The following is a 23,577-nucleotide window of genomic DNA, read 5'->3' on the forward strand; positions in this document are numbered from 1 at the left end:
AATCGTTAGAGTACATAGTACACTTTTCGAACCATTACGTGGCGGGATGGTTCGAACAGCTGTTTATCAATGTCGCAACCAATAACATCTTTACTTTATAATAATAAAATAAGAATCAATTCGAATTCGTTCCAGCACCTAACTTCATTTCTCGCTATTTTCAAATGCTTCCTGTCAACGACAGTGACATGTTTATCCCGTGGATCATTCGCACTTTCGGAGTTTTGCCTCTATTTCCTCCCCTTTTCAATATTCCAGTAACAAGTTCACAACCATCCATATATCATCATACATACCTACCATATTATTCCGAATGCGGTCTCACAGCTGTATTCTATGATTTCCAACAACATATACCAAATCACGTTTAATGGTAAGAAATGAAAAGAAGAGCCTTTAACGATGATACGAGACCTTGACGAAGTAGAAAGTTCATCTTGGATCCGGCCCGTTTTACGGTTCGATCCGCGATTCTCATATCAAGAAACTCCCAATCTTAAAGACAATAATTCTTGCTCGTTACTTTTATCACACGCAACGATCGAGGAAACGGTACGATCGATAAGGAAAGCGCGTAAAGATCGACCGACTTCCGAAAATAGTACGACCATTGTATTTCTGGTAAGATTATCAGCGTGAAAATCGAACTCGTGCAATTAACGATAGCAGGTCGAAGTGATTCGTCAGGGCAGCTCTTCACGCGAACCAAGATGCACTCGCATAAGTAGGTCAGAGGTTGTAGAGTGGTTAGGCTAACCCACGCGATTGCTTTTCCTTCTTTACTTGCATTTGTTAGTTGAGAAGTTCCGTAGGGGTGCCTGGTACGCTCCTCCAGTTTCACCAACCACCTCCTAACCCCTTTCAGCTAGTTTTTGGCCTCCTTGAAATTCCGTTGTGTAATCAGCACAAGTTACTAAATTAATATGCGAAATGGATGAGCTAAATATTTTGCGATCGAACTTTTACTATTTATTCGATCGTGATTCCATTAGAAATTCAATGAATTATTCTCGGAATCACCACCTTCGTGTCCTTTGAGAATTTTCAATGGTCAAACTAAGGTTGATCTAAGATCCACGAATTTCGCGACACGGTGGTAGTTATAGGTTCCAAGAGGACGCAGTCATGCGATCTTATCCAATCGGCCGAATAGTTGGGGAGGTTTAAAACGTATTCAGGGCGCACGCCTACGAAATTCTCGATTCCGAACACATACCTCGTGTCTGTCGTCGATGACGTTCAGTCGGAGTTTTGCTTCCGCCTCGTCGATCCGTCATTTGCATCAGCCTAAGGGATGCCGTTTCATGCAATTCCCCTGTCGATCGGTAATCGTTGATTAGAGATCGATAGCTGTGTCCTCTCAATCAAAGGATGCTAACGAAAGGACATAGAAGATTCAACAGGTACTCGTAGAACATTGACGAAGAACAAGGTGGTCCAACGCGCAGGATAATCTTCAATCTTAATTCTTTATTTGAAATATTTATTTAGATAATGTCTTAAGTTTTAACACGATTTTTGCAAGCTGATCCAGGATAAAGTAACGTCGACCGATTCGGGCCCATCCTTCCTCCACCAACCCTCGTTGCAATGAAGCGAAGCTAAGGATCAGCGGAGTGCATCAGTGCATAAGAGCCCACAAATCTGCAAATACACTACATGAATGCGAACGATGAGGCGCCATCGAATCTGGAGCCGGCCAACGCGGAAAAAACGGACAAGAATGAAGAGGAGATCGTCGACGATGAAGCTGTCGAATCGAACGCGAAACGACTTACCGAAAACGATGGCGGTGATACGAACACGCTCGACGGTACGATTTCAAGTATATCGCGTAATATTCATTCATAATCGTACGTCGTGATGTCATTCATTGTTCCGTACAGAAAAAGCAGAGCTGAGTTTAGAATTCCGACCGACTCTTCACGAACGATTCATGCGAATCAAACAAATGGTCAAGGATGCCATTGCAGCTCATCACACGTTTATGATTTACGGGAAAGCTCGAGTGATTCGCGAATCTATGCTGAGTAGAGGGTGGTGTGAAAAGTTCTTCAGGAAGAATTCTAATGGTACCTTGTTTAAATTCCACCCCCAAGTTCCTGGTACCATTAATGTATCTTCCAGGCGACCAACACTTTAACGTGAACGCGAGTCCTGTGATACTGTTGGCTGGCATTGGTGACTTGAAGGATCAACAAAGTGAACGTCAATTGATATCCAGGATGCTCACCAATCACACGGTTGACTTTCTATGGAACACAGGGTCGGAATGGCCTGGGTGGCCGTCGCAGGATAACAAAACCACGATCTTCAATAGATACTGTCGGGCAGGATTCACCTCGAAGGTAAGCGAGTGTCTTGGTCGTTTTCTATCATTCGTGTAAACAACTTTTATACGATCCTCCTAGGTGGGCTTATGTTCAAATGTCAGACAAATGCATTGGTACTACGAGGCTGGAGTGGCGAACACCCTGTTTCCGCGTTGTTACAATTTATGCCAGGGCGATCAGATGCACGCTTTCATCGAAGATTTTCGGTAAACAAATTACTTTATTACTATCAAGGAAGATAAAGGAGCCCGGAAATTCCAAAAATTATGAAACTTCGCATACAAGTACAGTAAGTCATCCGTAATACGACCCTGTTTTCCGTTGGTGCCATAATTCGGTTTTAAAGGGTGAAATTACCCCTTGAAAAAAATTCGAAACTTTCTTTTTTGTGGAATATTTTAAAAACGGTGAGAGATATGAAAAAAAAGTTTAAACAAGAGTTGCACAGTTCTGTTGTGTTTACAAAATGGCGTCAAGAAAATGTTGGGAGGGAGGGGTAACTAAAAAATTATGCACTTTTCAAAAATTTTCTTGACGCCATTTTGTAAACACAACAGAACTGTGCAACTTTTGTTTAAACTTTTTTTTTATATCTCTCACCGTTTTTAAGATATTCCACAAAAAAGAAAGTTTCGAATTTTTTTCAAGGGGTAATTTCACCCTTTAAAACCGAATTATGGCACCAACGGAAAACAGGGTCGTATTACGGATGACTTACTGTACTATAATTTTTGGAATTTCCGGGTTCCCTAATCTTCCTTGTAAGTTACTAATTACTAATTTCTTTTTATTTTAGATTCACAGCTTGCCTGAGCTTGCTGAAATGGTTGGTGAACAAGGTAAACAGCGAAGGCGAGAACGCAGTTAGATCGCCAACTGGCGCGGTGCCTTTGAAGGCATTAGAGTTCGCAATTAAACGTTGTAGCGATTATATCAGCGCACAGTCTCACGAGGATATCGATCAGGAGACGGAAAGAGTGTGGGCACATCAATGGGACCAGTTTATCAGCTGGTATTATCAGATCGTTCACGGTCAGGCTTCCTTCGTTCGAAACAATATACCTCTCCAAGTAAGCAGTTCCCTCTGACAAATTGTAAGGAAGTAATACCACGAGGATTACATTAATTTAGTTTGCTGTGAATAGAAAATCTTCCTGGCGTCGAAGCACATCTTGAGGAAGATGAAGAAGTATTGGCCTCAATTGGAGATGGATGGAATGATGAACGTGTGGATCATGAAGCCTGGGAACAAGAGTCGTGGGAGAGGGATCGTTTTGTTGAATAAATTGGAAGACGTGATGGCGAAAATGAACCCATCGAGTAAATCAGACACTCGTTACGTCGTTCAAAAGTATATTGGTAATCGATGGCCTTCAAAACTTAGGAATAGAAAGAATTAAAATATAAATGAAGGTATTAACAAATTGATTTCATTATAGAACGACCGTTACTGATACATAACACCAAGTTCGACATCAGGCAATGGTTCGTCGTTACCTGTGCTCAGCCTTTGACCTTCTGGATATACAAGTAAATTTGAAATGATAATTACCGAGTTTAACGACTGGATGCATGCAAAGTTGAGCCAGTTTTTGTTTCGTGTTACGATTTCGTGTCCATAAAATATCTGGGTCGTTTAATTGGCATACACAAGACGCACTCGTTGCAATTATCGCTAATGCACGTAGAGAATAGTTTGCAACTGGGAAAAATTCTCCTCTTTGTTCTATATTTAGAGACACAATAAGGTATAATTCGCTACTTTCGAACAAACCAACCGCAGTAAATTACCGGCTGTGTACTCATCCCCCTATGAAATTGATCTTTCCTAACCCAGTTTAACTAAATGCTTCTGCTATTGTTGCTGCGTAGCCTATTGTGCATTTTGCAGAGTAATGCTGCATGTGGTTTTGCAGAGTAATATTTTTAGAACTCGGTTCACAGATGATGTACCACGAGAACAAAGCAAACAGAAATTTCGACCCTTTGTCTTTCTCTTTTTATTTACAGAGAGAGTTATCTGCGATTCTGCTCCCAGAAATTCAGCCTAACAGACTTCCACGAGTCGATTCACCTGTGCAATCACTCGGTCCAGTGCAAGTACACGAATTGCGGCGATAGGGATTCTGCATTGCCCTCGGACAACATGTGGGATGCGACAACCTTCAAAGAGTACCTCAAGTACGATTCCCTTGAAACAGGAAGTTACGAAGTGGAGGTTTTGAAATTGATGAAATTCCGACAGGTCTCAGGGACACGAGAAAGCATGGGACGAGATCATCTATCCAGGAATGAAGCAAGGTTTAGTGGGTTCTATGTTGGCCAGCCAAGAGGCTATGGATCGTCGTAAGAACAGTTTCGAGTTGTACGGCGCAGATTTCATGGTCATGGAGGATTTCTCCGTTTGGTTGATCGAAATCAACAGTCATCCAGACATGAGTTATTCCAGCAGAGTAACGACGCGTCTCTGTCGACAAGTTTTGGAGGACACGATAAAAGGTGTTCCATAATTAACCTTCGCCTATTCCAGAGTACACTTTCCTAACTGAATTTCTTCTTTCCGCAGTGGTGGTTGATTTTCGAGAGGACAGAAACGCGGACACAGGTCATTTTGAGTTGGCTTATAGACAGAGGATGCCCAGCTGCCAGCCTTATCTCGGCGCAGCTCTGTCCCTTCAAGGAACTCGAATCACTATAAACGGCAAGAAGCCTTTAAGCAATCAAGACTCAAAAGTTAACCTCGTGTCGAAATCACCTATGGTACGTATCGATCACGAACGAAATTTTTCGAAAGAGAAGGCAAACCTGAATGACAAAGATTGATCGATGGCTTCAGACGTGTCTGACGAAGAAGAAATCTACGATACACAATCAGATTGGCCCGGTGATCGTCGATCTGATCGAGGAACTGGAAATTCAGCTCGACCAGGAATTTTACGCTTATTACAAAGTGGAATCGCCTAAGCTGAGACAAGCACTGCCAGCGAGCGCGCCGGCAAAACCCACGAAAACTGGCGTATTGATCGATAAGCAGGAAGCAACCGTGAAGAGCGCTCCTGTGACCGGCACGATTGCTCATTCTAAAGCGAAATCGCCTGCGGGGATTCAGGTAAAATGCCGGAACGAATGACGGGTTTGAATCGTGAAATTTTTACGTTTGCATTCCGTGTTTCGCAGAACAATCAGGACAAAAGTGGGAGCAATCAGAGGAACGCGACAAGAACCCCGAGGAAATCGCGGACTTTCACTGGAACGCCGGGCAACAAAGGAACATCGTCTCCGACCAGGCAATCTTTGGTTTCCAAGATTATAGCCATTCAGAAGCAGTCGTCGAAGCTGGCGCCGAAAATCGACAAATCAACGAAGCAAACCGAAGACAAGGTTGAAATACATTTAGAGACATCAAGGGGTACAGTTCCGTGTTTCACTGCTCCCAAAATAGGACAATATAAAGGTCTAGAGATGTGCTGGTACTCGATATTACGAGCTCGGGCGGGCTCGGAAAAAATCGGGCGGGTTCGGGCGTGCAGTTGGGTAACGCGACTATTTCGGGTTCGGTTGGGTACAGTCGGGCGGAGTCGGACGAGCTCCCGCGGGCCGCGGCCGGCGACCCAACTTTCATGTACTTGTTAATACTTGTAATAAGCATGTGCAAAATCTGTTTTATATGGAATTTTGGAATAAGATAATTTGGGAGTTAGTTCGAATCTGCCCGACTGTACCCGACCGAACTCGAAATAGTCGAGCCGTATATCACTAGTCCTGTCGAATGAGCCTAGTCTCAGGTTGCGCAAATGGAAAAAATCAACCTAACTTAACCTAATTAAATCGAGAGAGCAAACGCAATTGAGCTTTGAATGGTTCAAGTCTTCGAACAAAAACGTTCTTTTTTTTGCTCCTCGGGGATTCGAACTCCCGGTCTCGCTGTCGACTATACGCCACTCAACTACTATTATAAATAGGAACTTTAAACTATTATAAATAGGTTATAACTTTTTCATTATTCGTTTGTGCAACCTGGAATTAGGCTCATTCGATAGGACTCGTCGATATCTATCAGGGAACATATCCTAATTTTGGTTCTACGGGCGGTGAAACATGGAACCGCAGCCACATCGAGTAACTGTATCGTTGCATTCGATCAGCTTTGTATTTTCATTTTTCATTCGTTAGATTATCAAATCAGTGATGCGAGACGCGATTAAGAAGTACAAAAAGAATGCTTCTCTGTCCTCGTCATCACCCGAAACACCCCTGTTACCGTCCCTCTTATCCACGAACAGGGTAAGTCACCCTGCAGCTGTGAAACAGAGGAATCATAACGTGTTGAAGAAAAACAGTCGTCAGAGGAAGAACAAGGTTCTAACAGACATCACCGACATGTATGCTGTTGGTTTAAGGTTGACCAAGTGATAGAGAAAGGTCTTCGTGATTCGCACTCGTTACCAGTTGTTTCCGACTATTTGTTGATCTATTCCAGAAGTCTATATTTGAACTGTACTTATGGTATACAAACAGTCAATAAAAAGCTATCCTGTCCATCGTTTATTTCGTTTTGTCAATAAAAATAAATTCACGACACCAGGTATAAAATGGGGCGAACAAAAGCTGATCAATTTTTGGACGAGAAATCATGATTTGATATAACTAAATTAACCTTTTTACAAAATTACAAGTATAACAGACAATCAAATGGAGATCTTTATTTTTTGAAACTTGATCCTACATATTTAATGATTATTCGTGAAAAAATTAAGTGGTACACGCTTTGTCTATGTACGCTTGTCACTTGGAATGGAGTGTATCGACTTCTTCTGGAATCCTGGAGATGCTGCATGTGCAGACAGCTCTCCAGGTCTAGATGAAGATGTTCCCTCCGTCAAGGATGATCATTTTCAGTGCACCTTTTTCCGACCAACCAAACACGAATCCCTGGTATGTAAATTTATACAGGTTAAACTTGCGCCAAAAATTGCAGCAGGAAAACTGAGTGATTACAATTGCATTTAGCAGATACAGAACGAAAATCCACCTCCATTCAATTCGTCCGATTCTGAGGTCGAATTTGACGACCCGAATATCACAACTGGATGGGCAGAAGCATCTTCGATAAATTCTGATACTTTCTATTCGTACGACGAAGAGATTTCTCAGCAGGATAATAAAGCACTCGATTTACCGAAAGTAACGTTCGGTCAAACGTACATTCACTCGGACGATACGAAGTTGCAATTGGAAAAACAAGAATCAACAAAACCAGAAATCGTCCAATTGACAGAAGAAAAGAGTTACCCAAAGGATGTCAACAATTTGAAAAATAAAATATCTGAGAAGGAGAAAGTATTGTTAATGAAATGTGTGCATAATAATAGACACACTCACGCATTTCCAGGTAAAACTTGATCGAATTCTATCATTCAGAAATGGAGAAAAGTAATAATTTTATTGCAGACCCAAGGTATAGCTTGAACAGAACTAAAAGATCGTACAATCCAGTGAGTAGCACGAATGAAACAGCTGGTAAGAGAAGAAAGATCTTCGAAAATAGGACCAGTAAGTACAAACGTTTGTTGAGGTCCATGGAGAACGTGATCCATACGATGAGCGAGCAAGAAAGTATCAAGCCGAGGTACAAAGTTGCAGAAACCAATCTGGTGAAAATGGATTCCCAAAAAGAGCAAAGTCAAATTCAAAAAATAGTCGCGGACAATCCGCAGGAGGATGAGCTTGAAATGAGGAGACCAATCTTTAAAAAGCGCGAGTTGGAAAAGTTCTTGGATGAATCGATGCAAAGGGCGGTGAAAATGTACAGAACTTGCAGAGATACATGGAACGACATCAGCGAAGAACAATTTGAAGTATCAGAAAATTTTTCAAAGGCAAACATTTCAATTCCACGACTTTCCAAAACTGCTTCAGAGTGTAAGGAAACTTGAAACTGTTTCAATTACCGTCGATCATGAACATGTAGCAGTATCGAGACACGTTTTCAAACAGCTGACTTCAGTCAGTTTTCGATGTTTGCAAGAGAAATTAGAATGTAAAATCCACGGACATGAATAAAATGTTAAAATTTATAAATTCATGGTTTATTATTCGATTGCACGATGCGACCGATAAAGAACTGTGCATGGAAAGTTTTCCTGGAGAATCAGGAGTCGTTCGGAAACCAAGAATCAATTATAAATTTTAACCATGAATTATCACAGAACAAGAAGTACGATTTGGAAAGCTCGAAGTACTTGAACGCTATCAGCACGCGAAAATGGCAAATCATGTTAACCTCCGCAGATTGCACGATTAAAAAACACTGTCCCGGTTGGCAGGTACGAGAACAACTTTCGTTTTACTGATTAAGCAAGAGAATTTTCGTCGACCGCTATAAAGTGTACATTTCGCTGCATTTTCTATAAGATATATCTAAAAAACGTAAAGGGAACTGAGGGAAAAGAATTCGATTGGGCACTGTCAGACACGAACATGAATTCTCGAGCGAACGTAGATACCGTGAAAACTGCGAACGCCGAGATACTTTGCAATCGCGATGATTTGGATGATCTGTTAAGAGAATACGAGAAACAGAACGAACAAGCTCACGGTAGGATCATCCTGAGGGACTATCTGAAGCTCCTCAGTAACGAAGAGATAAAGGTCAATTTCATCTTGAAAGTATTGACGAAAGCGGTAAATGATCACAAAATTTTCGTGATTTATGGCAATTTCCCAGTGCTGAGGAAGCCTCTAGGAAAAAGAGGGTGGATAGAGAAAAGATTCATCAGAAGATTGCTCTCCACTTCTCTGGAGATGTCTGAAGGTTACTGAACAGAAATTCCAAAGATTAATACTGAAAATAACGAAGAATATTCTTTGCAGCTGGCTTGGAGACCATTGAAAAATTACTACGATGTCCAGCTGATTTCATATGGTACACAAATAAAAAAGCAGGTGCCAGAACGGATGAAAGGACCATCGTTAATAAATTTTCTGGATGTTACTTCACGTCGAAGGTTTCTAATTTATTCCCCATCATTTATCACTTGATACTAAATGGACGAACTCTATTCAGGTCGACATGTGCAATAATTTGGAGAACGTCTGCTGGTACTACGAATCGGGTGTATCGAATATTCAGTTTCCCCGATGCTACAATGTGTATCAGGTTCGTAAGGGAACTCGATAAATCTTTCGCCTTCACGGAAACGTGTCTTGCATTTATACAGGCTGTACAGATTCAGGAATTCATTCAAGATTTCTACATCACTGCGTGCATGGGGATTCTCAAGTGGTTCGTATTATTGGCCGGCATCGCTGGACCAAATAACACTTGGTCCTCGAACGGCACTGTCCCCATAAAGGCGATTCTCTTCGCGTTGGAACGATGCGTGGAATACATAAGGTTCTAAACTCATCCGAACTATGACATGCCGTCACCAGAGTCCATAACTGCGCGTCCAGTTTTCGTTCCTTCGTGCGCACCTTCGCTCTGATTGGCGATACTCCCAAACGAAGTGGAGAGCGATTGGCGGAGAGTTCGCAGCGTTCCCCCACCACCTTCCAACCTGCGCGGCTTAGTTATGGACTCTGGTGATGGCAGGTCATAGTTACCTAAATCTTTCCTATCAATAATCTAATCGAATCGCAGTATCTGCGAGCATGAGGATATCGATGGACAAAAGTACAGGAACTTATCATCCTCTGACTGGGCTCTCTTCCTAGTGTGGCACGAACAATTACTGCACAGACACGAAATATTGCAAAAGAATCAGGGACTAGACATAGAAGTATGAATCCAACACAGATATCGAAAGGAAGATTAATTCCATCGGGTACTTTTGCCAGGAACTCTTACGGTTCACGGTTAACACTCTGAGAGAAATGACACGGCGGCGACCTCAAAGTCACATCGATGGAATGAGGAACGTGTGGATCTTGAAGCCAGGTGACAAGAGTTTAGGAAGAGGTATACTTTTGAAAAGTTCACTGAAAGGTATCCTGAGCAAGATACATCAGACCACGAAGGAATGTATGCAATACGTCATACAGAAGTACATAGGTATACCTTAAAGAAACTTATCGATTTTACGGAATGTTTAACTTTGAAACTGTTTCCAGAACGACCTCTGTTAGTTCATAAAACTAAAGTGGATGTTAGACAGTGGTTCTTGATCACCAGCACGCAACCCCTTATCGTTTGGATGTACAAGTGCTTTTCAAGATCTTTTTCTCGTTCTCCTGTACCTGCATGTTTAACGTTTCTTTACTGAATCACTTATTTTCAAGGGATATTCTACTTCGTTTCGCGTCGAAAGATTTTACGCTCAAGAGCTTTCACGAATCGATTCATCTGTGCAATACAACCGTGCAACTGAAGTACAGGAAAACAGTGAAACAAAATGCACAGATACCTAGCGAACTTCACTGGAATCTTCAGAAATTCAAGGAATATCTAAAGTATGAAGTTAATTCCACTTTTACAGCGAGTTTTTATTATTCTGCCGTGTTCTTTCTCAGAACGACCAATCGGGAATCGGCATGGGAGAGGGTCATCGAGCCGGGTATAAAGCAGAATTTAATAGGTGCACTCCTGGCATCTCAAGAAAACATGGTCAATCGCAAGAACAGCTTTCAATTGTACGGTGCTGATTTTTTAATAATGGATGACCTGTCGGTCTGGTTGATCGAAATCAATACGAACCCCCGACTACACCCGCCAAGTAGCTCGGTCACGGAAAAACTTTACCCGGAAGTGATAGAGGATACCATGAAAGGTAAGGTTTTCAACTCCTTCTGGCTCGTGGTACAAATTACGGGACAATCGTGAAAACTGTAATTTAATGTTTAAATACTTTTGCAAAATAATATTGCAAAAAAAATATTTTATTTTATTCGTGAAAGTCTCGGTTCGCGATCGACTGCGCTGTGACGGCATTCAAAGGGTTAATATAAAAAAAAAACTTAACGACTAATTGTACGTACTTGAAAGTGATTCTAGATCGACGTAAAAATAAGAAGGCTACTCGTGGTAAATTCGAATGTATTTTCAAGCAACGAAATCCGTTTCATGGACACGCTTTTGGGAAAGCTGCGAGCCTTGGAATCCGAGGCAAGGCTTTAATTTCAACTCAAGGTTTGCTTCGAAAACAGGCTGATAAACTACACGATATAGTGCCCACACTAACAGTAATACCACGGAGAAAATAAGATAACAAATGTAATAAAAACATGTTTATTTTACAAGTAACAATGTTGCGGGTATACAATCCTATATAAACAGATGTTTTGCTTTTCTCGTTATATTAATACACATCTATACACGACTGCGTACAAGACATACTCGTTCACGGTTCCATTCATACGTTTTTACACGTACAAAATGATCCATTCAACGTGTCGTTTGTCTTTTTTTTTTTTAAACCGATATCGTTTTTTGCATTGATTTCAATTAAAAACGAACAGTTTGTCTGGTTTTTATCTGAACGAATTCTGTAACAAAATCTAGATGTATGAACGACCCATAACAACTTTCGTTTAATATACTAAAAACAGGAAGGAAAAACAAAGAAAAATAGAGTAAGTCTTCTTTTTTTACTATTGCCTCGAAACTGGTGTTACAGATACAGATAATTATCTATTCTCGTAGAAAATTCTTTTATGCGATTGCGTTTTATTACAAAATCTACTTGGTCGTGTTAATAATATGACCGTCTCAAAGTTACCAACTGCCATCGACCTCAAAATGCGAATACCTTTAATACGATTCGTGATTCATTAATATATCTAACTGAAATAAAATTATTTTCTGTATATTATAATTACAGAGAAACGGTAGTATTGTATCAATTGCATCTGCAATTTGTAAAACATACCTAACTAGACTAGACCACACTTTCTGCCAGAAACAGATCAAGCGAACCTTCATCGAATGTTTCTATTGCGTTAGACGTAAAAAAAAAAAAAGAGAGAATTTACAACATATGTCAGGATAAATACTGGTACTATATATGTCTCTGGATAAGAAGATGCTTGTCTGTATTTTGGCAGGGGTGTCGGTCTCTCGAACAAGGTTCAGATCCCATCTGTATCGAACCTCGAAATCTGGCAAAACACTGAATTAATTATTCAATTTTGACGTACCATGCTCCGCTTCGACCAATAATTACGCTGACTTCTTGTCAGCGAAGCACGGTATATCGATCATCATAATCAAATAAAAGAATTCAAAAATTGCCAGATTTCGATGATCGTTTGATATACATTCGGGTGAGCTTTGGATCTTGTTGCTGCATTCATTTATGTACTTTTACGTACGCGCAGCTTTTATGATTGTTCCATTGGAACACAAATGATTCCAAATATCGACAAGTTGTATAAAAATCACATGTAAAACTGCACGAAATGATACAGACTCACGTAACTGGCTTTAGGGTAAAGGACAATTTAGGCCTCGAGTTGTTCTTCCCAAGGATTTTCTTTTGTTCCTCTTTAACACGTTTCTCATGTTCTTTTCTCATTCTCTGCCTCTCCTCTTCCATCAAACGTTGCTGTTCGACCATGGCCAATCTTTCCTCAGCCTAACGAAAAGAAAAGTTTGTTCATCTCGCCCAAGATTGTACATATACGATTCCGTTTGTTGACCTACCAGTTTCTTCTGAGCTTCTTCTATTTTTCTGTTGTTTTCCTCCATGATCCTCTCTAGTTCCTCTCGCTTCTTCCGCTCTTCCTCCTACAACGACAATGGGATCTATTTACACGAAGCAATGATGATGTCGCTCACCAGTTTGTTGTTACACTGTTCATGTCCAAAATCATAGTGCCGCTATTGTCAACAGCCTAGTGTGTTATACATCCTAAGAACCTTCTATCACGTGGGAAAGATTCATGTCGGGAATTAACGTGATAATTTTTCAAGGTCGAGTTTGAATGAATTAAAAGGATGGCTTGTTCAGCAAAAGCAACAGAGGACGCATGTAAACCCATTATTCCTTCTCGTTTGGATCAAACGAGCTCCTCTCTTTGTTATCCAGCGAATGCTGTTTTATAGTCTGATTCCCCAGATGGAAATACGACGACTTAGGATGCCACTTGAAAGTGAAAAAACGTGAATTATGATTCTGAATCAGTCCACTGTGCATGCAAAAAAAAAAAAAAAATATTATAAAAAAATAAAATAAAAGGTAATTGTACGGAAAACTATAACTCTTCTTTTACAAACGCGAAACACGTCAAGTGACTCTGTTAAGTGCAGGATAAACTCTAAATGCAAAAGGTGTAAATACTTGACTGAAATGAAGAAAGTAAAACAAATATGTATGTACATGGTACTCAATTTCATTTCGCAAAACAAGAAGGATCTATAATTACTATTCACGTAATTTCGATTTATTGATTCGCTTTAACAGATAAACATAAAACAAAAAAAAAAGGAAAATATTTACGAACGAGTGGTGCCATCCGCCCCGACCTGTCGACGAAATGCGTTGTGTCCCAGGTATAAATATTTAGCAAATCTAAAATAATCCCTAGTATTGTCTTTTTCCGATACACAGTGTTTGAAACAAAGAATGATGATAATAATAATATTGGTATAAAATGAATTATGAATATATAAATTGGATAATACCTGAATGAAGCTCACGCCAGCACGTAGGGGATGCCTTCTTCATCGACAATCACTCAGCAGTGAGTAAAAAACCGGCATCTTCTGTTGGTAGTCAGTAAGGAAGGTGACCTATATATTGCTAGGTCGTGCTTTGTTGCTATGGGATTCTAATTCTGCCCTTTAAGGTCTACACGTCACCCTTTCTAATTAATTTTCGCCCAAACTTGTTGTTCACATATTCAGTGCAAACTCAATGTGCAAAGCAATAAGGATAAAAGTATGGTCAACTTTGTAATTAGGGTCGCTGTCCATTTGACTGGAACGTGCTAATTTCCCGTGGGTGATAATAAGTAATTGTGCTTATACACAAAAGACACTTGTAGAAGATAATTCCTACTTGTACTTGAAGAAAAACGAAACATGTACGTATATATAAAAAAAAAAGAAAGAAAATTTCAAAAGTATGTATCCAAATATTTAATTTGAGACATAGCCAAATAACAGGACCCCTTTTCTTGTAACTCATTTTAATGTTGTTACATCAAATTGAATAAAGCTGTTATTAGAGCTGAGAATATGAAGTTACGGGACAAAATAAATGTTTATTATTATTAAAACTATTAATCCTATTATACCTGTTCAAAAACATCTTCATCTTGTAAAATTAACTTTATTTCAGCTACTCATTTGCCTGGTAATATTTTGTAATCGTTAAAAGAATGAAAAATAAAATGTTTATACTTGGAAAAATAGCATCTTCCACTATTAACGCTACTAGTGCACGATTAAAATTAAAATTAAGAAAATTGTGCGAACCTTTAAACCTAAAATTTAACAAGAATTCACGTAAAAAAATTCGACAACTCTATAAATCTATCGTTTCACTGACAGCAGAAAACTGTTCAGGGAAAAATATCATTTTCCTATAGTTTAATAGAAAAATAACTTTATTTCAAATTAGCGATTGTTTTTTTTTTCTTCTTAGCAAGTTACAAAGTTTGGGATCACTAACTTTAATTATTCAGATGCTTGTTTCTCTACTCTTTAAAGACTGAACGATACGATTATGTGGACATTCACATACGCGGATATAAACTAGACTGATAAATAATTAGGTCTGCTGGATTGACAGGTACACAGATTGCAAAAAATTGCAAACAAGAACCCAGCTGGTGCGTTCGAACGCAATTTTTCTCAATCGTGAAATACGACTGGCAATCGTAAAATATCGTGTGATGAAAGGTATTAATGTTGTACAAATATATAAGTATATACATGGTATAAATACAATATTCTGTTCATAAATAATCGATACATGCGCCTATGATAGCAAAATTTGTCTCACAAAAGAAATTATTCATTCCCAACAACGCGACCTCAGTGGATGTTGGGAAGTCGAAGCACTGTGGCTTTTCAGTAACATTTTTGTTATAGTTATCAACCACAATGCTTCAAGCCCAAACGCTGTGATCGCGAAATACGCGCTTATACATAACACTACAATCACACATTTTAGTTGTCATAATATGTATGTCCAACTAATAAATACTTAAATAAGTTCTGGAATGTCCAATTAGAATTTTCTAAATTTTTCATGTCTGTACACACAAACATACAATGTCCTAGACTTTGTTCATAATTTTTAAAAACACTTGAATTAAGGTGTACCTTACCAGTCAAGCTACTAAATTAATTACAAAATGTAATTTTTTCTGTACTATATTCAATTCGTATTATATAACTTTACTTCCACCAAAATAGATTGCTTATTTACATATAAAAATAATGCAAGAATAGAGCACCAGACTTCTGTCCTATTGATCATAACAGCGCTTGGGCTAACACTGGCCTATGTTTCTCTGGATTGGTCTTACCTCTCTTCGTTTCTCCTCCTCACGAAGCTTTGCTTGTCTCCATTCCATTTCCTCCATCATTTGACGCTCCATAGCCCTTTTAGCTTCTTCTACCCTCCTTTGTACTTCAGCTTCTATCTCTTCCTTACGTTTTTCTAACTCTTCCTCCACCCTCTTCTGTACAAGCTCTTCAATACGTTTGGCAGCCTCTTCTTCGACCATTTTTTGCTCCACTTCACGTTGCCTTCTGTAATCATATAAATGTTTTGTTGTTCTAACGCTACAGGAGTAGCAAACAGGATTTATCTGAACGGTTTATGAACACAATCGTGTAAAATATTGGTTTGTTATAAGTACAAATGAATTATTTAAGAGTCTTTATGTCAATTATAATAAAATGAAACCACCACCATGAAATAGTTATACAATCTTACCCAACTGCACTCGTGGTGAAGATTTTGTTCGATAATTCTTTCTTTTTCCTGACAACATAATTACAAAAAAAAACGTATACCAATGTAACCAAAGCATGTAAAATAATAAATTACATTACTCGATTAAGTAAGTCAATATTTATAAATTTCTTTATTTTAATACAAAACATATCTTAAGCTATAAAAGGGAAAGAATACACTAACTAAATATACCAGGTGCTTTAATCTAATCCTTTATTTAAATCATAGAAAATGCAACACAAAAGTATTTCTGATATAAATGTTTAACAAATGTCAATGAATCCCAAACAGATAAGTGTTTTATTAATTACCTTTGTCGTTCCATTTCTGCCAATCTCTCTACTTCATCCATTTTACGATCCCTGTCTCTATAAGAACGTTTTTTATGACTGACAATGTGTACATCATCTGAAACATCTGATCCCGAACTAGAAGACGCAGAGTGCGATCGCTTCCTATACAAACAGAAACAGTTAGGTTGTATCTAATTGAGAATAGTGGTTTATTAATAGAAAATACGGCGTACTAAGATAGATATAACGATGCAAGTCGTGACTTCTAAACACACATAATATGTATACTAAAGCATAAAAAAAACGCTCCCCTATTGAGCGCATGGCAAAATGGCGGAAAACTCAGCTGAACGAAATAATTCTAATATACACATTCGACAGCAAAATAGCATGAATTACCTTGACTTTGAACTACGCTCTTTTGGTTTATCAGAGTACTTGTTATTCGAGTGTTTTTCTCGTGACTTTGAGCGTTTTCTCGAATGCTTACTCTTATGACGCCGCCTACTAGGAGATTTTGTCCTAGATCTCGAACGGCCCATTTTAATGAGTTCTACCGTTATTTTAAATGAATCACACGCGAAATGGAGACAATATTACAAATGTAAGAAGTGACTTTGCATAAATATGACTGAACACTAACCGAACACTGAGATACAATAGTAAACTGAACGCTTCAACGCGTATACTGCAGCACTGACTTATACCGCAGCTGCGGCGGCCATTTTTTAGTTAGTATTCAAGATGGCGTGCGTGTTCGAAGTGCTTTTGTTTGTGAGGAACAATTCTTACAGAAAACTGCAGGAAAATTACAGGTATCTTTTATAAAAAATCTTCTATTCTGTTAATAAAAATGCTCTTTCCACTGTTACAAACGTTTACTTATCAGTCGTTTAACTTAGCAAAGTATTTTGCTCGCTAAAGTTTCACTTTCAAATCTTACGGTAAAATTGCTTCATTTCGTATTCGGCCAATCAGAAAACAATATCAGGAGCGTACAATACTTTTTATGTTTCAATCATTATTACATTTACTATCGAGTAAAATGTTTAAAATTTACTTTTTCATCTGTCTCAGAAACGAATAATCTTTGCGAAGAGGAGCAAAGGGAACATGCATTAACCATAACCTCAATTGGAATGAAAACTTGAAGGGTACGCAGTATCGAAGATGGAACGAAATGAAAAATAAGGATGTGGTACGAGTATAGAATAAACGAGCCTGGAAAGTGGTTGCGTCGCGTGTGTTCCGAAAAACCGCGGTCGTCTGTGGCAGTGGCACCCTTTCACAGCTGTATAGGCGTCGCGCGCATCTCATTCGACTCGTTCCGCGACAGCAGAAATCAAGATGGCGCTCCTCTGTTTGCGGATAGTTCTGCGACGGATATAAATACGTGAAAAAAACAGTGCGAGAAACGGTTACGGGCAATTGAGTAGGTCGTGGCGATCGGTATACGCTAATCGTAGAGTGTTGGTCGGCTGGTAACGCGTCGCGATAACTGTAAATCACGATAGCCGGTTAAGCCGCTGCGGTATTTCGAACGTCGGCGAAGGTGCTGTCGGTGCCCACCTGAGGAATGCCAGATTATCCTCGCTACGGCAACTCGCTCGGCAGGGGGATGCTAATCGCGTGAGGGATCGCGTGCAAGTTGATCGAAAGTGTTCTCGTTGGTGATCCCCCGCCAAGGTGTACGGTCGTTTTCTTCCGTGACGTATGTGTGTCGCGGAGGGTTGCGAGACAGGTCGGTCGCGAGTGTCGTCGTCGTCGTCGTCGTCGTCGCCGTCGTCGCTGTCGTCGTGGTCGGGTCCGTGCTCGTGTTCGTGCTTGGTGTGCCGCGAGTGGCGTTTTTCGCGGCTTCGATGCGCTCTCGTCCTCCCCTGGATTTCTGGACAGGCGAGATCAGCTGCTGCTGGAACAACTAGTCCGGCGGCTCCGGGAGACGATACCCTTCGACAGGAGCGGTGGGGCAAGGAGGTGCCGGAAGCAGCCGCGAGTCCGGAAGCATAACGAAGAAGATGGCCTTCAACGAGGTAAGTTTCATTACTGTACCGCTATATCAGCTATCTGCTATCCCGTTCGGACGTTCGATCCCGTGGGCTGACCTCGCGACCCCCAAACGCCAATTCTAACCTAACCTCCGTTCCTGCGCACAGCTGGCATGTTATCAACTCTCCCTCCTCTCTCCCCTCCTCTTGCATCTCTTCATTCTCATCCTTTCTTTCTCCGTTTCTCCTACAAACGCGTATTTCGTTCCTCTCCTTCCTCTCGAGGCGCATCGTGCTCTTTTATCGTTGCCCGTACCATCGAACGATACACGAGACGCCTCGAAATGGAGCAATCCAGTTTATCCTTCGTATGACACTTACGTTGCCATTGAACGGGCCTGCATTTTTTACGCGATACAACTCTGACGTGTACGCTTTATCTTTACCGATAATTTACTATCGCGTTCGCACCGCGACATTTCCGTAATCGGTGCACACATCGATCCGTTCTCGTTCGACGCTGTTCTTGCGTGCCTTTAAGAATAACCTATACTCCGGTTTATTTGCGTTCGCTGCAACACGCTTTACGCGCGTTCCACCAGCCTTACATCCGTGATTCGAAATCATTTTTCCAAGAACTCGAACGGTAGCGGAAAATCATTGTGTTTATCCTCGCAATGAATGATGTTTACAATCGTCGCAAGGTGCTCTTAGTGTGCGACGATACATCGCGTACATAGAAACGATCGGTCTCGCGTTTCGTTCAGGGAAACAGTGACACGTGTCCTCTCACGGGGGATTACGCTTACAGCACGATTTTGTAAACAATTACGTCACGGCGAAGCGGGGCAAGCGAGGTAAGGATTCGTGTGTACGTGTGCACCGTGACTATCGCTGATTGCCCGCTTCTGTAACGTTTCCTCGTAACGATATTGCGTAACCATATCCCATAAAGACACACGAGATATCGCGTTTCCACGCTACGGACGAGAAGAAAAATGAAAAAACCGTTTCAATGTACCCCATTCAGGTGTGTAAGACGATACACCAGAAATGGAGCGCATTTCTAATACCGCCTTGAACGTACACGATTTCGCTGGTTAGAAGGAAAAAACCTCGGTGTTGTAACCGGTATTAAATATGTATATGGTAAATAAGGCGGTATCTAATCGGTAACTCCGTCGAATAGTTTAAGGCTGAAGATTATCTTTCGCGAACTTATCGTCGTCGATGACGCACGTTGCTCGCTCGTTGCAACCGCGCACTCTGCTTTACCCTTTCGTCGCAATCGTCTATTTTATTTCTGCCGACTGTTATTCACCGAAATAAAAAGAGCGCTGGCCGGTAATTAATACACCGCGATCAGATTTCCATCGATGTGCAGTCGTATCGCGTGACACGATTCATGATTTTTACGCTGCAGTTGTAATACAGGGTGTCCCGCGATATAAGGGAATCAAATTTTAAACGTCGGTGTTAAATTGAGTCGGGTTTAAGAAAACTCTGCAGTTTTGGTTTTCTATATACATAAATATACCGTCGTAAATTTGGAGTAAAAGCTTATTTTTCAATATTTTTTTGATCCTTTTCAAATTTTATTTTGTTGCCCGAGTTAACTCGGTTAAGCGAAGTAGGTGCAATTACAGTCTTCTTAGCATAAAACATATTTTTTTCCTAGATTTGTTAATGTTTTTTGGTATTTTAAGGAAATGGAGAATAAAAAAATTGGTGGAAAAACGACCGCTTTTGAATTTTTAATTGGCGCGTTAAGGGATTAAAAGGGGACAATTAAAAGCCTAATCGTTATTCAGTCGCGGCTCTCCGAAGACGAGCATTTGTATATTTTGCCTGTGGCACCGAAGCACGCTACTACGGCGTTGCGTGTGTACGCTTACGTATACGGGCGCAGGCTTACCACACGTAGATCATTCATTCGTTCGACGCGCGTCCTTTAAACGAGAAATTAATGAGAGGACACGCCGATGTTTGCCATTAATCTTCATACGATACGATAGCTATTGTTTGTTACAATTCTGAAACATTATCTCGCGATTCCCGGTTTATCGCGTTGAGTGACGCGAGGGTCACTGGTGACCGATATCGGTAAAAGCACTCGAGTTAAATAAATGGTAATAACGTGAGATGACTAATGCATCGTTGTAGCTGGTTAATCGTTACGCTACTTTTCTTTTATCGTTCCGGCTCGTTTCAACGCGGAAGATTCGTGGTCGTCTGATTAAAAATTGAAAGCAAGCCAGGTTGCACCTGTGATCCAGGGAACGAAGGGACGTTAAGCGAAGTGTGAACGTCCGTATACACAAAAAAAAGGAAGGAGTAAAAGCGAGGTAGCCCTTTACGAACAAAGCCACCTGCTACCCGGGGTCATATCGATCGAGATGGAATATGTACGAGTAGCCAGGGCGGGATTCCATCGTCCTTCTCCCTTCTATTTCACCCACTCGTTCATCCACCATCGTACGGCTTCTTTCTCCCCGGTATCGAGTCTTCGGGTTCTTTACGCTTACGCGTTAACGCGTACATCGGTCGGCGAAGAGGTCCCCTAATCTTCGAATCCTTGGCATCCTATCGGGTTGCCAAAATCAGTGTTATATGTAGTTGTTTTTTGATATGATGATTCATGACTTATATCTCTACTTCACTTTCAGTTGAAGTGTGACAAATTCGACTGGTATTTTTGGTATACAGGTAGCCCTCCTATAACACGGTGGATAGGTTCCTAGAAAACGCCGTGTTGTGTGAAATCGTATTATATGAGATCTTATTAATTTATTCCGAGAACTTATTAAAAACAAACATTTTTTTTTTGATTCTATATAAGCAACTTAATTTTTATTAAAATTATAACACAAAACGAAAAAAAAACCCAAAAAATATTATTTTCATTTAATGTATCATTAATTTATTAAAATTCTTCGTCATCACTACTTACAATGAGACGACAAGTCTCGCCGCGGATGGCGTATAAACTGTGCATGACGCATTCCGCCATAACATCGGAACAGAGTTATAAATGAGTTAATTATAATTCATTTATATATTATCATGTAAAGGCACTATAGTTCATTATTCCTTCCCGTTATTATCATTAAGCAATTTAGTTTTTAAATATGTTAAACAAAAATCATGTTATCCAGTACTGTAGAAGTACAGTGTTGTACATAGATTTTCTCAATTTTCTTATCGTGTTAGAGCGAAACAGTGTTATAGGTTGCAGTGCTATACGAGGGTTCCCGCAATTTACCCTATCGTGTTAGAGCGAAACCGTGTTGTAGGAGGGCTACCTGTACTTGAATTTTTAATTTATGTGTATGATATTGCAATTATATTTATTGGTTTTGACATTGCAACACCGCAATGTCTTAATTTCCCACCATTTTTCCTTTATTTCCATTTGAACTTACGGTGAAATTAGGCTCGTTGAATGCCGCTCCATTCAACAGTAGCTTCCTCTATGAAACACTTCCCACGCAAAAGCAATTAATACTTATGGGAAAACAGCCGTGTGTTTACAGGGAAATCTCATTTACCTATAGTAATCATTGCCTAGCTAGCTATTAGGGAAACGAGAAACCCGTTGCTCGCGATACGATAGCGCCACATGCGTATACGAACGCATCGCTATCAGCCTTGTTATTCTTATCGTAGACCGGAAAGGCTAGCTCTCGCTTCGAATAACGTATACGGTTATCATCGCCTTGTTTCCCGTTGATTTCATCAACGCGAAAACATTCGGATCCGTACCTGACTCCATATAGATGTACCGTTATTACGTGGGCGATGGGATGATAAACTTTCGATGATCGCACTTTTCTCCGTTGCTTTGTGTTACAAACGATCGATCGCGTGGGTGGAAATCAGGTTACATTAAGCATCATCGCGGATAGATCGGCTGAATATTAATCGCGAATCTATCTTGATATTCGAGAGGCGATATGGCGTACGATTTTCGTATCGGAGCGTTCACTCTTCGAGGACGACTCGGTAGAGAAAGGATTTACGACCGGGTCCGTGGGTGTCAAGGGTAAGAAAGGCCACATGAACGATTTGTCAGCCGCAGTTATAGGAAAAGTTGCGTTCACCGCTCGAACACTTGTGAAATTCATTTCTATAATAGAGATATCAAGCTGATAGTCGTTGGTAGGTATCGTTTAGGTTGCACAATAGACATTGTTTGATCGTGGCCTCGATGCGGAATGGCTGCTTATCTGTTTCTCGCCGCAGCGCGTTAAGTAGCCGCGGACAAACGCGTGTTAGATGCACCGACGTTCGAACCGAAACCGTGGGCGAACAGCATAGACAACATAGAGGAATTGAACTATGGAAATCGACAAAGGCGGGTACATCCGTGATTAAAGCCGACGCTTGTCCGTGGACAATGCGGCATTGTGCTCTGTTTCCAGGTGTAATCTCTGCTTCCGGGTAAATTAAAATCCGTCTCTATAGAGAACAAACGTTTTTTTTTTTTCTTTTTTCTTGCGTGGCTCCGATACGTTCAAACGATCAGAGAAACAAGGAGGAAAAAGATTCGAGCGATCGTCGAGGAAAAATATTATCCGAGTCGTGAAAATTGAAATTTATCGAGGTCCGTTCGCGGTACCTCTGAATCAAAATCGTTGATCATAAAGGTACCGAGAGAAGGATACGATGAGGTAGCGGGTTTACAAGTCTTGCTCTTGGTACTTGGCCGTTGTCCATTTTATTTTCGATAAAATATGCGTCGCAGGGAAGAAAGGAGTAACGTAGCTCGTGGCGCGGGAATACGCGTTGGGAAAGGCCGTTAAAAATTGGCACCGCTGCCAAACCGAAAGCAGTCGTAATCGCTGAATAATGGCGATTCCATTATTCTGGCTGGAACGATAAAACATCGGACGGGGCTGGTCTTTGCCGTGGAAATATTTATACGGTTGATACACGGTAGAAATCCCGGTGCTTGTCTTTCGAATAATTTACAAACGAGGAATAATGCAAGCGGACCGACCGGGTTGTTCTAACAACAAGTGTTACCATAATTCCCAGTCCGCGTGGGTAATCTCGCCGC

At 40.5% G+C, this 23,577-nt stretch overlaps 5 protein-coding genes across 8 annotated transcripts in view; 4 read left to right on the forward strand and 1 right to left on the reverse strand.

Annotated features, from left to right (window-relative positions):
- Nucleotides 1–1,272: 1,272 nt before the first annotated feature.
- Nucleotides 1,273–6,879, forward strand: LOC114876829 (tubulin glycylase 3A-like). Its single transcript, XM_029188677.2, has 14 exons — nt 1,273–1,403; nt 1,526–1,813; nt 1,887–2,072; nt 2,128–2,348; nt 2,412–2,539; nt 3,130–3,403; nt 3,479–3,692; nt 3,773–3,863; nt 4,344–4,514; nt 4,579–4,832; nt 4,900–5,093; nt 5,170–5,442; nt 5,511–5,714; nt 6,507–6,879. The coding sequence occupies exons 2-14, from the start codon at nt 1,660–1,662 to the stop codon at nt 6,744–6,746; spliced, it is 2,604 nt and encodes an 867-aa protein (XP_029044510.2). The 5' UTR covers nt 1,273–1,403; nt 1,526–1,659; the 3' UTR covers nt 6,747–6,879.
- Nucleotides 6,880–8,808: 1,929 nt separating this feature from the next.
- On the forward strand, nt 8,809–9,155 carry LOC114876828. The gene has a single exon (XM_029188676.1). The coding sequence runs from the start codon at nt 8,814–8,816 to the stop codon at nt 9,153–9,155; it is 342 nt and encodes a 113-aa protein (XP_029044509.1). The 5' UTR covers nt 8,809–8,813.
- Nucleotides 9,156–9,644: 489 nt separating this feature from the next.
- On the forward strand, nt 9,645–12,301 carry LOC123988493 (tubulin glycylase 3A-like). Of its 2 annotated transcripts, XM_046288752.1 has the most exons (7): nt 9,651–9,729; nt 9,976–10,114; nt 10,173–10,386; nt 10,446–10,536; nt 10,614–10,784; nt 10,845–11,101; nt 11,317–12,301. In XM_046288752.1, exons 3-7 carry the CDS (start codon nt 10,209–10,211, stop codon nt 11,532–11,534), a joined length of 915 nt encoding a protein of 304 aa, XP_046144708.1. In that variant the 5' UTR covers nt 9,651–9,729; nt 9,976–10,114; nt 10,173–10,208; the 3' UTR covers nt 11,535–12,301. The 2 variants fall into 2 exon arrangements, with proteins under 2 accessions (XP_046144709.1, XP_046144708.1); XM_046288753.1 differs by having other exon boundaries at nt 9,645–9,729; nt 9,976–10,386; nt 10,446–10,530.
- Nucleotides 11,544–17,268, reverse strand: LOC114876827 (UPF0430 protein CG31712-like). 2 transcript variants are annotated; one of them, XM_029188673.2, is made up of 6 exons: nt 16,933–17,268; nt 16,552–16,695; nt 16,220–16,267; nt 15,807–16,032; nt 12,973–13,056; nt 11,544–12,904 (listed from the first exon to the last, which is right to left on the reverse strand). In XM_029188673.2, the coding sequence occupies exons 1-6, from the start codon at nt 17,073–17,075 to the stop codon at nt 12,740–12,742; spliced, it is 810 nt and encodes a 269-aa protein (XP_029044506.1). In that variant the 5' UTR covers nt 17,076–17,268; the 3' UTR covers nt 11,544–12,739. The 2 variants fall into 2 exon arrangements, with proteins under 2 accessions (XP_029044506.1, XP_029044507.1); XM_029188674.2 differs by lacking the exon at nt 16,220–16,267 and having other exon boundaries at nt 16,933–17,267.
- Nucleotides 17,269–17,632: 364 nt separating this feature from the next.
- Nucleotides 17,633–23,577, forward strand: part of LOC114876825 (serine/threonine-protein kinase 26) — a 100,796-nt gene continuing 94,851 nt past the window's right edge. The window contains exon 1 of one of the 2 annotated variants that reach the window (XM_029188669.2): nt 17,633–18,563. Coding sequence is in view for 1 of the 2 variants with exons in the window: in XM_029188671.2 (XP_029044504.1) it covers nt 18,549–18,563 (15 nt within the window). In the remaining variant the exon portion in view is untranslated. The remainder of the gene's footprint in view (nt 18,564–23,577) is intronic. The other variant, XM_029188671.2, reaches the window with a different exon arrangement.

The sequence above is a fragment of the Osmia bicornis genome, chromosome 14 (assembly GCF_907164935.1).
Source record: "Osmia bicornis bicornis chromosome 14, iOsmBic2.1, whole genome shotgun sequence".
Classification (NCBI taxonomy): Eukaryota; Metazoa; Arthropoda; class Insecta; order Hymenoptera; family Megachilidae; genus Osmia; species Osmia bicornis.

Excerpts from the sequence above, each read along its gene's own strand:
- LOC114876829 (XM_029188677.2), top strand. The coding sequence starts at position 1,660 with ATGAATGCGAACGATGAGGCGCCATCGAATCTGGAGCCGGCCAACGCG. Across the intron at positions 3,693-3,772 it reads CGTCGTTCAAAAGTATATTG|AACGACCGTTACTGATACAT; the intron begins GTAATCGATGGC and ends ATTTCATTATAG. Across the intron at positions 5,094-5,169 it reads TCGTGTCGAAATCACCTATG|ACGTGTCTGACGAAGAAGAA; the intron begins GTACGTATCGAT and ends CGATGGCTTCAG.
- LOC114876828 (XM_029188676.1), top strand. The coding sequence starts at position 8,814 with ATGAATTCTCGAGCGAACGTAGATACCGTGAAAACTGCGAACGCCGAG.
- LOC123988493 (XM_046288752.1), top strand. The coding sequence starts at position 10,209 with ATGACACGGCGGCGACCTCAAAGTCACATCGATGGAATGAGGAACGTG. Across the intron at positions 10,387-10,445 it reads CGTCATACAGAAGTACATAG|AACGACCTCTGTTAGTTCAT; the intron begins GTATACCTTAAA and ends AACTGTTTCCAG. Across the intron at positions 10,785-10,844 it reads AAATTCAAGGAATATCTAAA|AACGACCAATCGGGAATCGG; the intron begins GTATGAAGTTAA and ends GTTCTTTCTCAG.
- LOC114876827 (XM_029188673.2), bottom strand. The coding sequence starts at position 17,075 with ATGGGCCGTTCGAGATCTAGGACAAAATCTCCTAGTAGGCGGCGTCAT. Across the intron at positions 16,696-16,932 it reads GAGCGTAGTTCAAAGTCAAG|GAAGCGATCGCACTCTGCGT; the intron begins GTAATTCATGCT and ends CTGTTTGTATAG. Across the intron at positions 12,905-12,972 it reads AAGAAGCTCAGAAGAAACTG|GCTGAGGAAAGATTGGCCAT; the intron begins GTAGGTCAACAA and ends TCTTTTCGTTAG.